At 55.9% G+C, this 13,557-nt stretch overlaps 1 protein-coding gene across 1 annotated transcript in view; it reads right to left on the minus strand.

Annotated features, from left to right (window-relative positions):
- Positions 1–12,442: 12,442 nt before the first annotated feature.
- The window catches only part of SNAI1 (snail family transcriptional repressor 1), an 8,650-nt gene continuing 7,535 nt past the window's right edge, over positions 12,443–13,557 (minus strand). Inside the window, exon 3 of the mRNA XM_009645408.2 lies at positions 12,443–12,867. Within this exon, the coding sequence (XP_009643703.1) occupies positions 12,686–12,867 (182 nt within the window). The 3' untranslated portion in view covers positions 12,443–12,685. The remainder of the gene's footprint in view (positions 12,868–13,557) is intronic.

The following is a 13,557-nucleotide window of genomic DNA, read 5'->3' on the forward strand; positions in this document are numbered from 1 at the left end:
GAATCCCTTAAGGTTCATTAATGTCACAAGCAGGGGAGGAGAAAAGAGTTGGAAGGCCTTGAAGTACATGTCGGAAACACTCCAGAGAAAACTGTAAATGCTGCTGGGATGAACTGCAGGCTCTGGAGGATCAGTCGCGCTGGAAGACTATTTATTTTCCAGTCTATTTTAAACACTGGACTGTTTCAGATAAGAGTTGCCTGTGGTGGCAGACAGGATCGTGGGACTGGTGTGCAGGAACTCATGCCAGATTCATTTCTGGGGAGTATTTCCTCCCTGCCTTGATAAATCTGCCTTGTCTGCTGTACCAGGTTACTTCCTTTGGAGTTCTCTCTCCTTATTATTACTTATTAAAATTGCCTGCAAATAGCACTTGGGCTTCATGCAACATCCTGTACGAACAATTCATCCTTCTCGTTATCTCGAAGCTGACAATTCCCACCAGGGCCAGAGAGGGTGGGTGGAAAAATGCCTTGAGAAGAAACAGAAATGGCCATGTCTTATTGCGAGGCTGGAGAAACCGCACTGGGGAGACTGGAGAGGGCAGGAGATAAGTGGGGACTTCCCCCCTTCAGAGACAAAACCATGAAAGGGAAGAAAACGAGAAGAAACAAAGTTGGCAACACCGATGAGCATCCTCCCTCGCCTGCTGGCGCTGGGGTCCCGGGCTGGTGTTCGGAGGGGTCATCGAGCCCCCTGTGACCTGACCTTGCAAACTCTCCCCCCTTCTGCCTAGATCTTATCTATAAAATCTCTCTCAGGTTACACAGCTTGTTCCGTGTGGGGCTTTTAACTCCCCGGACAGTGACTGCAGACAGTGAATCCATGTCTTCCCTCTGCACCTCCCAACATGGCCCGGCAGGAGAGGCCCAGCGGGGGTCACCAGCCCCTGGACTTTGAAACTTCGCCACATCCCTTTCTGCAGGGAAGAGATACGGTGTTTCGGTGACCTGGGGCCATGTGGAGGGGGAAAGTTTGGGGAGTCGAGCTGCTGGCTGGAGCTGGACGCTTGTTCCTCCAAGCAGGATGCAAATGGCATTAGTGCTGGGGATGCTGCGCTGAGGATGGGTCTCCTTGCTCTCCTGGCCTCCAGGGCTTTGTCCCCAGCAGCGCAAGCCATCAGGATGCAGCTCCCCTGCCCTCATCTCACACAGTCCTCTCAGCCAGATGGAGCCGAAAAGTTCAGCTTGGCTCCCGCAAGTGCAGGGCATTGCCATCAGGGAAGCTGCACTTGTGTGTAAGACCATTTCCACCCTGAGCATCACTCATGGGGGACACAGAAGCAGCTCCCCTGGCTCCATCCTGTCAGCCCTCCCCAGCCCAGGCCAGCAGCAGCTGGGTTGCATCCAGCCCCTCCCCGGCTCCCAGCCCCAGCTGTCCCTGCCCAAAGCAGCCTTTGCTCCAATGCATGCCCTCCGTCCCATGGCCCGGGCACCTCAGCCCCTCTCCAAGAACGACGCTGCCCTGCGCATGTGGGCTTAATCACAGAGCATCTGCTTCCCATTGTGGCCGCCCAGGGCAGGTTTCCCCTCGCAGCCTCCTGCGATGGTGCTAATTTTATATAGGCAGGCTGCCTTCAGCGTGGCCATCGGGATAGCTGCGGGGCTGGGCAGCAGTGCAGGGGGACGGAGGGCTCTGCCCTGGGCAGGGGGAGCAGGGTGGAGGGGCATCAAGACAGTGCGGAAGCGGAGAGGCTCCTCTACCCACTGGGGCTATGGGGAAGCTGGGAGCCAGTCTCAGAGACACTTGGCCTGGCCCGGCAGCATGGAGGGGTGCCAGGGACTATTTTCAGAAGCCTTGCTTATGGTAACATCCCAAGCCTGGGGTAACACTAGCCCGGTATGGCTGGCACAGGCTGACCCATCTGAAAGCCAGAGGTTTTGGGAGACAACTCCTCACTGCTCGGTGATGCCCCAGCGCCAGGCAGGCAGGCATCTTAACCAGCAGTCCCCAGCCACAGTGTGTAGAAATGGCAAATGCTGCTGGTGCCAAATGACACATAACTCCTCCAGACGTTTTGGAGAAGCCTCTGGAAAACAGCCTCTTCAAGGGAGCTCAATTTTGGCTTTCTAAATTGAGGGTCCCCAAATTACTTTTGGAAGCATTAGCTGTTATTATTTTCCTTCCTTCTGTCTAATAACAGTATTTTCCCTGACACTCGGTGATAACAGGCATCCAAATGCCTCATGCCCCCCCCAGGAGGGGCCACGCACCATCGCCCTCCCCAGCTCCCACACCATGGCCATCACCACTGCTGTGCCAAGCGCTGCTGTCACCCTCCATCCACAAGCAAGCACAGGCGATGCCAAGCAAGAGAAGACCCAGCAGCACCTTAGCAAGGAGCAGGGGAGCACTGCAAACACAGGAACCAGGGCTGCCTGTGCGGGAGCTCGGTGCTGAGCAATGCCGAGGGTCCACAGACCCGGCCAAGTGCCTGCCCACTTGCCCACGAGAGGAGCGGCAAGAAGGAGGTGGCCTTGATGGGGTGGGGATAACCCCATCCCCGAAGCCAGGGGCTGCTGGCAGCAGCGCGTTGCCCTTTGAGAGCAGTTCAGGCTTCGCAAGGGAAACCTCAGAGTGCTTTGATCTGGGCTGGGGCTCCTTGATGTAAAGCAGGGACCGGGTGAAGGCGGCTGCGGGATGAACCCTTTGGTTGCCGCCTCTCCTGGCTGAGGGGGAATGGGGCTGGTTGCCCCAGCGGCGCCGAGCACCGAGGCAGCACTGCCCTCGTCAATGGGGACCGAGGGGGGGACCCAAAATGCATGTGCGTGGCCGAGCAGGGCTGGGCTGCACAAGGATCAAAGGTCCCGGTGTCACCAGCTTTACAGGACACTTTGCATCCGCCCCTGCCCTCCCTGGCAGAGCCGCCAAGGGCCATGGCAGACTTTTGTGGTGCAGGGCTGGGGCCGCATCCTGCTTGGCAGTGCACCCCAGGCCCAGCACTGGGAGCCTGGCTGCGGGCTGACAGACCTTGCAGTGTCTGTACCCCATTTAATGGTGAGATATCGGTCGCGGGAAGCAAAGCAGCCAAGCCTTTGAGCTGAGAAAACTCAAGTCTCTGTCTTAGCTAGAATGAGACCATGTTGGCAAGACCCCACACAGCCCAACAGCATATGGGACCCTTGTGAAGAGTCCTTCATGGTGCACTGGAAATCCTTCCCCAGCATTTCACCCAGAGGCCAGTTTAAATAATACCCACCAGCAGCCATTCCCTGGGTTAGCAGCCAGCTCTCTTCTCCATCCTCCACCAAGAGCCAGCTAAACCCTGGGTGAAAAGGCACCCAGCAAGCATGCGTTCAAAACTCAGTCTGGAAAACTGGTCAGCTTCGAGCACTGCAAACCACCCCTGGAGAAAGGTTTCATACCAGAGCAGAGCCCTGTGTGCGGGGCAGGCGGGCCATGCCGCTGGCTCGGGGTGGGACTGAGCACGGCACATGAGAGCATCTTTGTGTGGCGCCTCTGACTGGCGTGGTTGGTGCATATGGTCCCTATTTATTTGACTTCTTTGCTGCTGGATCCCTTTCAGAATAGTTTTCTGCAATTACTTTAAGTTTCCCCAGTGCAGATTGGGAGTGAAACTTGCGCTTCGGGAGATAAACTGCAGACTGTTTGGCATCAAGGGAAGCTGTTAATTTGCCAGCAACAGAGACAGAGGGAAAATGAAAATGAAGAGAGATAATTCATTCCCATTGCAGCTTGGTTTTGAAAGAAAATAGGGGCTGCGGGCTGGAGAGACACAACTAGAGCTGGTTATTAATGGCTCAGCACTGAGGCCAGGCCAGCAGAGAGAAACCCACAGCAAGCTGAGCCCCGACCCACAGGTATGCAGAGCCAGCGGGTCCCAGGCCTCCCCGTGGGGCTGCCGGTGAGGATCCACCAGGAGGGTGCTGGTCCTGGTGCCCCTTCTTGTGTCTTGGCTTGTTATCTGGGCATGCCTGCTCCCCGCCACCAGGCTCAGAGAGCTCCTTATGGCTGCATCTGCAGCATGATATTCCCCACTGTGCATAAAAAAGAGTCCATGTGGACATGATGTGCCATGACCAAGGATGCAGAGTCGGTGTTGGAGCTGGGATGTGATACCTGCACCTGCCTGTCTGTTCCCTGCGCTGCCGACCTGCCCTCGCTTGGTGCCTCAAGGTGGTTTTGCAGGTACTCCCCATCCAAGGCTCCTGCTGCAGTGGTGAAACAGCTCTGGGTGCCCAGGAGCCCAGGCTCAGGGCTTGGGATGTTGGGCTCAAAGTGGGGACCGCTCTCAGAACACCCCCACCACACTGGGCCAGCCAGGAGGGTGCTCGTGGGGAGGATGTTCAGAGAGTGCCAAGGGGAGGGCTGGGGGTGCCCCAGGGATGGCCACGTGTGAGCGACTCCTTGGCACGCGTGTGTGCTGTGGGGCCTCTCTGCTCTTCTGCTTATTGATGTTGTCCTTGGACCATGAGCTGGAGCACGCCAGGAAAAGCTTTCTGCATCTACCTCACCTGCGCCCTCAGCCTCCCCCACCCTCCCTCCCACCTTCCTTTATTTATGGGACAGCTATTTCCTTTTGGAGAGAAGTAGCCAGTATTATGAAATGGTAAAAGGGTTTGAATGAAAACAAGGTGTTTGCTTAAATCATGGAAGATTTGGACTTTCCGATGGGTGATGGTGTGTGATGCCCCAGCTTTCCCTTCCTCCCCTGCAGCCAGTGAGGACCACAGTGCCTGTCCCCCCAGCACGTGCCAGCTTCTGGTTTGGCTCCTGGGATGCTCTGAAGACCGTTTGAGGGATACTAGTTGCCATCTACCACGGTGCCTGCATTTAAGAACTGGCCTCTGGGTCCTCACCTGAGTCCCAAGTACTAATAACTACTAATTTTTCCAGCAAAGGGAGGCCCCACATTGCTGCCCTCCAGCCCAGTGGAAGTGACGATGGAAGGTTCTTGCTGTAAAGTGAGGGTTTGGGGAGAAAATTTGGATTACATTGATCACGGGCAGCAGCTGCTGTCACCACGGCAGTAAACTTTCCTACCCCAGTACTTCTTTTGACCTAAAATAACTTCTGTGCTTAGCCTGCATCTTTCTGAAGTCTGAGCAACGGTTATTTTTTATGGGGGGACAAAAACCCCCAAGCCCAGCTCCTCCCATGGCAGCATGGTAAGAAAGGGCATCTGGCAGATGGATGCCCCAGGGAAGAAGGATGTGGGGTGGGCGAGGTGCCTGCAGGCTGGCATCCCGCTGGGGGCTGCGGCAGGATGAGGCCCCAAGCACCCTTGCACGGGGCTGTAGCTGAGGATGCTTTGGCCGTCGTGGTGGGGGATTTGGGGGATCAGGTCCCTGCAGGACGCAGGAGCCCACTGGCTTTGAAGCCAACAGGATGGGCTGGACATGAGGAACAATTCCCAGGTGCTACCCTGGCTGAGCACCTCTGCTCTGGCTGGGAGCTCCCTGCACCCCCGGGTTTGCTCTATCACCACCTTGAATGGAAGCAGATACCTTTATTTATAGAGGAAGGGCTCCGTTTCGCTTCCTGCCCCTCTCACCAGTGAGTCGATGGCGGGGGGGGGGCAGCTCCCGTGCCGGCTGTTGGCCTCTCGGTCCCACCGCCGGTGCTGACATCCTTTCCTGACACACATCAGTTTCCTGCTCGCGGCTCTCGCTCCACTTCCTACCCCACTGCAGTTTCCACCGAGCATTGCATGTCGCAGAGTGGAGGGGGGGGGGGATTGAAAAAAAAAAAAAAGAAAAAGAAAAGAAAGAAAAAAAGAAAAAGAGCAGCTTTTCAGCTTTTCTTTCCACCCCCACTGTGGACCAAAGCAAGGTGCAGGGGAAGCAGTGCCCATCCCTGCAGCCGGCTCCCTGAGAGCATCCCTGGCTCCGGTTCACCCATCACATCTGGCCAGGCGAGAAGGGGTCACATCCCCAGCTGCGGTCACCTATGGTTTGACACCAAAAGTCTTTTGTTCCCTGGTTAACAGCCTGATTCCTGAGGTTGGTGAGCAGGGCAGGTGCTCTGCACCCCCACACATCCCCGTCCTGGCGGCGCTGGGCGCTGCTGCCCCCAGCTCAGTTGTAGGGGGACGGGGAGCTGCCTTGGCCACGGCGATGGGGTCGCTCCCCCCTGCCCTGCCACTCTCCAAACCCGCTTTCTGCCTCTTCAAGAAAGCGGGAAAAGCGATCAATGGCTCCAGCCCTGTCTTTAGAAAGTGGATTAGGGCCAGTGAATAGGAACTGTCTCTCTAATGAAGTGCTATAACCAACAGGCTAATTGAGTAATGACATAATGCAGGCCCTTTAAGCTCTTTATAACGGGCCATGACTCTGTGCCACGACACGCCGCCACTTCCTCGCCTTGCCCCGCTCTGCCTCCAGCGCATCGCCAGCAAAGGAGGCTTAATGTGCAGCACCGTCCTCCCCGGAGCGGCCACAGACAAAGTGTCGCCAGCATAACCCTGCGTGGAAAATGCGGAGGTGGAGGGGAACCCGGATTAATTAGCTCGGGAGACGCCAATCTCCTCGCATGTGAAATGTGAGCCTTTTTATTGAGAAAAGTAAAACAAGCCTCGCATTGCTTTCAGGGAGCCCAGTAAAACAGAAGGTGATCCATAAATATGTATGTTATGCTGGATTTAAAATACTTTCTGATGATTTTCTAGGCAGATCTCCAATAAGTTACAGCACAGCATTGCTATTGTAAAGCTGTCGGCGCAGGCTGGTAACTCTTGCACTTCTTATTGTGGGGAGGACTTGGGACGCTGCTGTGGGTGCGCTTGTGTCCTTTGTGCCAAACTCTTCATCCTCAGGTGAAGAAATTAAACATAATGGCTTTATGGCTTTCATTTCTAACCCGCTCTTGCTAAAGGAGCGGGTTGTGACGCGCTCGGGGCTCTGGCGGGGGTGACTCTGCAGAGGGGCTCCGTGGCCACTCCTGGCTCTTGGCTCAGCATTACCCTGCTGCCTGCACCGGCCCAGGGACACCGGGGGGGCAGTGCTGGCAGCCCCCAAAGCTTTCCCCATCGTCAGGACCGGCTGAGGGCGAAAGAGGAGAAAGAACCATTTAACCCACAACAGCGTTGGGCTTGTCAGTCCCTCCATGGTCTCCCAAACCCCTGCAAGCACAGCCAGGTGCTGCCCGTCCTTCCGCCAGCCACCGCCGATGCCACATTTGTGCTGGGGACACAAATAGTTGGAGGGTGAGACAGCCCCGGGATGGTGTTTCTCAGCCCTGTGGGGTGAGCGGAGCTGCCCCACAGGCTCGGGGTGAGGAGTTTGTGCTCGCTTCGCCCAGGAGAAAGCTGGCCTCCGCCGGGAGGATTTACAGCCTGATTTCTGAGCCAGTGAGGCGCGTGCTTGCCCTGTTTTGGCAGGTGGCTGGTGCTTTGCTGGGGCACGGTGCAGCCCTAGGGTGGGCATCGCCCCCCCCCCCGCCGGCACAGGGCCAGGCTGGGAGGGATCAGCAGGCAGCGTGGCTGGGGAGAGGCGATGCCCTCGGAAAGGTAAGCGCAGCCAGCAACAAGACCACAGTGATGCTGCAATCCAGACCGCCTGCATCTTTATTTTAATCCTTCAGCCTCACTCCCCTTCCCCAGGTCTCCCTGGCTCCCTCTCTCCACATTTGCCATGCTCTGTGTCTCCATGGGAAGACTCGCACCTCTCCAGCCCCACGCTATCAGTTCATCATCCGATTAAAGATTAATTTGAGATTATTGCTCGTGTCAATAGCCCAGAGCCGGAAAAACAATAGCTACACCTGCAGCTTGTTTGTGAACCCTGCTCCTTATGGTGAGCTGTTAATGGACGGAGGCTTTCACCAGGGCTGCCTGTTGACAGGGGCTCGCAGAACCTGCACCGGCACCTGCTGCCCTGCTTGCCCAGCCGAGGATAGATGCATGCATCTTCCAAGGCCTCCCGCAGCCCCAGGTATCTCGAGTGGGAAACCCATGTTGTCTCTGCTGATCGCCCCATGAGCCGTCCCGGCTTCTGCTGTGAAGCTCCGGTCGTTCCCTACCTCAAATCAGAAACAGCCGTCCAGCAAGTGACTTTAATAACAGGCTTTTCCCTGGATCCTGCCTGGTTTCTGTTTGTTTATTCAGCTTTTTCTAGGTAAGGTAAGAGCCAAAAGAAGAATTAGGCTGCTACACTTTGTAGGGACTGAGCCTTGGCTGCCTTCTCCCAGGGCTGCAAGCTTGGATGCTGGAAACTCTCCTCTGGGAGATCACGAAGAGAACATTTCTATCAGACAGTTTTGCAGTGACAGGAGAAGAAGGTGGAAATTTTTTTCCTTCTGACTGCCCTGGAGGCAGGGGGAGGCATTTTGAGAGGCAGTGGCAGTGGCAGTGTTGTCCCTGGCCCACCGCCAGCTCCCCTCCTCAAGGTGGGCTCTGCAGGGATCCCCCAGCTCAGCTGAGCATGAGACGGGCTCATCGTGTCCCTTGTGTTTAAACAATTTCCAGCACTTCTTCTTTTTCCCCTCTTTCCTCTGCCTGGCTGCCCCATGGGGGGTTTGCCAAGGACTTTGGGGGCAGAGTGGCCCTTGGAGCTGCTCTTCACCCTCACTGCACCAGGGCCAGGCATGACTCATGCCCATGCCCGAGAGAGAGGGGGACAGAAAGGGGTGAAAACGACAGTTTTGGGAACTGCAGCCCCCAAATCACCAAGTAGATGAAGCTTAGCCTCTGCAAAGGCAGCTATAATCCACCCACTCCCCTTCTCATCCCCTCTGGGACACTCCAGATGCCTGCAGAGACGATGATTTGAAACAGCAGCATGGAAGCCTTCGAGCCCTATTTAAACGGGTATCTCTGCGTGGGTCTGCCCCAGCTCTCTGCCCTGGGGGGGTCCCACGGCAGGATGGGTTTCCAAACACCCTTAATTGTGCACCAGGTCAGGGAGGGGGGGAAAAAAACTAGTCCTCTCTGGGAAGAAAAAGCACTTTGTGGTTTCCCCGGAGCCTTTGAAAAGGCTCCAGGAGCCGAGGGGACGTACGTGCTTGTTTAAAGGTCCTGCAGAGGTCCGTGGAAATTAAACGTCGGAGTTCAAACGCTCGACGCCATGGCCGTGCCGCCGCCCGGGGAGCGCGGCAGCCCGGAGCCGGCACAGCCCGCACCCCGGCACCACGGCCCCTGCAAACTGCAGCCTGCACTACCTGGATGAAACAGCCGGGCTGCAGGCAGCGGCTTTACGGTGTGTTTAGTTCCTGTGGCATTAAATCAGGGGGAGAAAAACTGCTGAGGTTCCGCCATGAACCCTCTGGCTTTGCTGTGCAGCACACGTTGCCCAGGCAAGTGCGGAGGACCAAGGGCAGGGGACCACAGCACTGCTGCCAGCTGCCTTTGCTGCCAGGGATGCTGCTCTGGGGGCTTTCCTTCCAAAAATGAAATGAAAAAGTAATTGCAACTCATCCTCAGGCCCAGCTCCTGGGTGCAGTTCTCTACCACAGAGCCCCAAAGGTGTGTAGGGGCAAAGAACGGACAGAGGGGATTGCCCAGGTCTGCAGCAGGTTTGAGCTGGATGCAAGGGTGTCCTTGTCATGGGCCCCCATCTTCTGCTCACCCCAATGACCATCAGTGCAGAAATAAGAAATATTTTTTCAGTAGGAAAATGAGCAGCCGGTTAGAAGAGGAGGGATCTGGGCCACGTCCACCGCCCTGCGACAGGACAGCAGCTGGTCCAGACCTGGGCATAACCTGGGGAGGTCAGAGGCATTGCCCCAAGATGCGGGACAGCATCTGAGCGGCCGTGGGTGCCCGGGATGCAGGGTGCTCCCGTCTGAGCAGCCGTGGGTCCCCGGGGCACAGGGTGCTTGGGCAGGGCAGGGAAGGGAGCAGATGCAGCAGCGGCCCAAGTGCCAGTGGGCTGCGCTTTTGTGATTCAGAACAGGCAGCATTTCTTTTTTTCCAGTGTTTTAAGGCTGCATTTGTGTTTGAATGCCAGCAGGATTTGTCAGTTGGAGCCTAGGCTGTCCTCCACCCATTTTATACCTCCCCTCCAAAAGCCTTGCATCCCAGCCAGGCTCTGGACAAAGCCAGGAACACAACCAAGAGCAGGAAAGATTGCTAAAGAGGAGGTTTCTCCACAACTCTCATCACCTGCCTAACCAATATTAGTCGAAGTCCATTGAGAGTGAGCTGGCAGGGTTCCCCAGTGGCTGCCAGTGCAGGGACGAAGCAACAGCCTGAACAACGTGGGAAAGGGGTCCCCATCCGAATCGGTGACAGCTGTGACACGCGTGGATGGGGGTAAGGCACAGCCCATGCGGTGCAGTTGGATGCATGATGCAGGGCTCTAACACTAAGGAGTAACCAAGGGCTCTTGGGTGTCAAGAGCTGCAAAGCCAACACCGACCCGTCAAAGCCGACACCGACCCGGGCTGGTGGGACAGCCTGCGCCACCACCCCAGCAAGCAGGGCTTGATGGGCTTCTGCTCCCTGCTTACCCACTCCTCCACCCTCCTTTCCAGCTCCTGCAGGTGGTCCATTCTCAAAATTGGTCTTTTTTTAACTATTTAGCTGCTTTTGTGGCTCCAGGATTTTATGGATGGAAAGCTGAAAGTAATTAGTGCCCCTCCCCCGCTTCCTGTTGGGAAAAGGAAGAAAAAAGCACACACAAGAGCAAACCCAAAACTTCCTGCCCTGCTAATAATAATCAAGTAATGAGTCCAACTCGGCTGGGAAAGTCAGTTTATACTGGGCAAGCTCTTAATTAAAGAAGGGCTGAGCAGCAGCTCTGCTCACTTTTACAGCCACACACATCTTCCTGCTCCGTAACAGCCCTGGGAGAGGGGCGGGGAGCCAGACGCCAGCGGGCTGGAGGGGGGATGAGTGCTGGGGGGGTCCACACTTTTATTCCCTGGTTAAAAGGAATGTCCTGGAGACGGCACTGAGGAAAAAATCCCTGCCCCTGGGGGAGGCAGGCTGTGCTGTCCCCAAAGCACCCCAAATTGGGAGGTGGCTGGGAAGGTGTGAGGCAGGTGGTTTGGGGTATTGGGGCAGTTTCGTTATGGGAATCCTAGAGGCAGGCACCTGGAGTATCCCAGAACACCTGCCCCTCGTCCCCTCCTGGCCGCAGGCATGCAGGGGACAGCCCCCCTGGCACTCGCTGCAGGGCTCTGCAGTGACAACAGGATGTGTCACCTCTGCTACCACACCACCCACACAGGGTCACCCCGCCGGGAGCTCAGGTCCCCAAGGCGCCGGGTGCCACGGCCAGCCCCAGGGAGGCTCAGGAGCCCGCCCAGGGCCAGGGGCAGCCCCTGGTGCTGCAAGCAGGGACCTGGTCCCCAGGGACCACCAAGGGACCCAGCCAGGCAATGGGTGCTCCTGAAGCCCCGTGGGGAAGCCAGCACCCAGCCGGGCAGGCTGGCAGGGACAGGGCAAGCCCTTGAGCTTTCCCACATGGAACCAGGGAGATCCAGAGTACGCCCAGCAGCCCAATCTCCCCCATAGCCTGCACCATCCCATGGCTGCCCCTTCCCCAACTGCCAGGCTTTGCCTCCCTGAGAGGGAACCACTCTGCAGATCCCCCCTGCGAATGCCACTTGCCCTTTGCCTGCAGCAGAGGCTGGAAGTACAGGGTGGGAGCAGGAGAATCCGAGTCCAGCACCCCACTCCCCACAGCACTCCCCACCCACCGCTGCACAGTCACCCTGCACACCCGCCAAACCCTATTATAAATTAACCATTTTATTGAATATCAATAAACTGTATATAATTATATAAAAAGTTTCATCAGTACAAAACCGTGGCACAAAAATATAAATACCAGTGTACCTTTGAAATGTAAACATCCTCTTTGTAATGATTCCATGAAAACAAGGTCCAAAGAAAGATGCATTCAGGAGGCACCTGTCAATCCCCACAAATGGGGCTTTTGGCACACACCTGTCGGTGGCCGCCTTGGGACAGGCCACCATTGTATCAGCTGACAAGTGCCTGCTATTAGTCACAGTTCTCTTGAAAAGCAGTTGTTAAAGAGTCATATTAACAGGTGCTTGAGTGCATAGCTGCTCTGTAAACAGGGTTGGTGTTTGAAATGGCTACCCCGTGCCTTTCATGGACACTGTTAATCTCGCAGGCATTGCAAATTGTCATTGTGCTGGGGAGAAGCAGCTGCTTCACAACTACTGGGATACTGTATTATTGCATAGTTACACCTTCTACAGGCGGCGTATATACACTCGGGGTGGGGGGGGTTAGCATTTTGTCCTTCATTAAAAAAAAAAAATATTGGTTCTTAAAAGTTACCAAGTGGTTACGGCAAAAAAAAAAAAAAAAAACCCAAACCAAACATAAAACCCCAACCCCCCCCAAGCTACATGGTCGCAGTGTTTTGTTACCGGCAGTGGGGCCAGGGTGCAGAGCCAGCCCTGCAAGGTGCCGAGTGCCTCTGGCAAGCAGGGGCACCTGCCGAGGGGCTGCAGCCACAGCCAGTCGGGCTCAGGGCTGTGCCCCCCGCCCCAAGTTCCGCACGCTCGCTTTGCCACCCAAGCTTTGCGCTGGAGTCCAATCCTGCACCCTCAGACGCCGGGATGGGAGAAGGATCAGGCCTTCACATTGCACAGGAGGCACCGAGCGAGGAGTGTGAGGGTCTTGAGGGCCAGAGTAGCTGCATCCAGCCCGGCACACACTGCGATGGCGATGAAGGAAACTAACTCCTACAGAAACTAGTTATAATATAGGTATTTGCGCAGTGAGAGGCCTGGGGGAGCGGAGTCCTCAGCGAGAGCCGGAGCAGCCCGTCTCCTCATGCTTGTGGAGCAGTGACATACGGGAGAAAGTCCGGGAGCAGGTTTTGCATTGGTACTTCTTTACATCTGAATGGGTCTGCAGGTGGGCTCGGAGATTAGAGCGGTCAGCAAAGGCCCGGTTGCAGTGTGTACAGGAAAAGGGTTTTTCACCTATGGGACAAAGAGAAACGCTCCCAATTAACTAGTGCATCAACACATGGGGAATATCAAAGAAGGAGCCATTCATTAGCCAAAGTTTGTGAAGAGCACAGTGAAAAGAAGTGCTGGCTGTTATTGTTCGCAGGGAAAGCCTGGCGAGGTATGTACAGCATTCACTTTGGGGAGAGCTGGGGACTTGGATTTCCTACTCCCAGCAAAACCTTTCCTATGAACCACGGAAAATTAATGCTGGAAACATCTGCAAGCAGCAAGGCAGTTGCACATACAAACGAAGACGCGACATTCGTCTCCTGCCTGGAGCCAAGTGAACCGTTTGCAGAGAGGCAGGAAAGCCAAGCACTATGTGTTAATTATATCATAGCAGGCAGCGGCTGAAAGGCGCCAGCACCAGAGTGAGTATAGCTATTTCCTCTGTCGAACCCCACACTCCCCCTTCTCCCGCCCAGCTCGCATTGAAAAGCCTGGCCAGGGCGAATTCCTCCCAGAAAGACTCTTTTAGAGGAAACAAATGCGTATGCTCAATTTGGAAAGCACAATTAAGTCTTCCCGGCTTCCTTCAGCCATCATCTTTAGTACGTTAAGAGGGTGTGAAATCAGTGCCAAGTAACAATTACACTATCGCCGCCGCCCCACAAAGGATGCTCGGGAGATGCATTGTACCGGCGGGGCGGGCTGCAGCTG

This window comes from Egretta garzetta, unplaced genomic scaffold (assembly GCF_000687185.1).
Source record: "Egretta garzetta isolate BGI_Z169 unplaced genomic scaffold, ASM68718v1 scaffold188, whole genome shotgun sequence".
Lineage (NCBI taxonomy): Eukaryota > Metazoa > Chordata > Aves > Pelecaniformes > Ardeidae > Egretta > Egretta garzetta.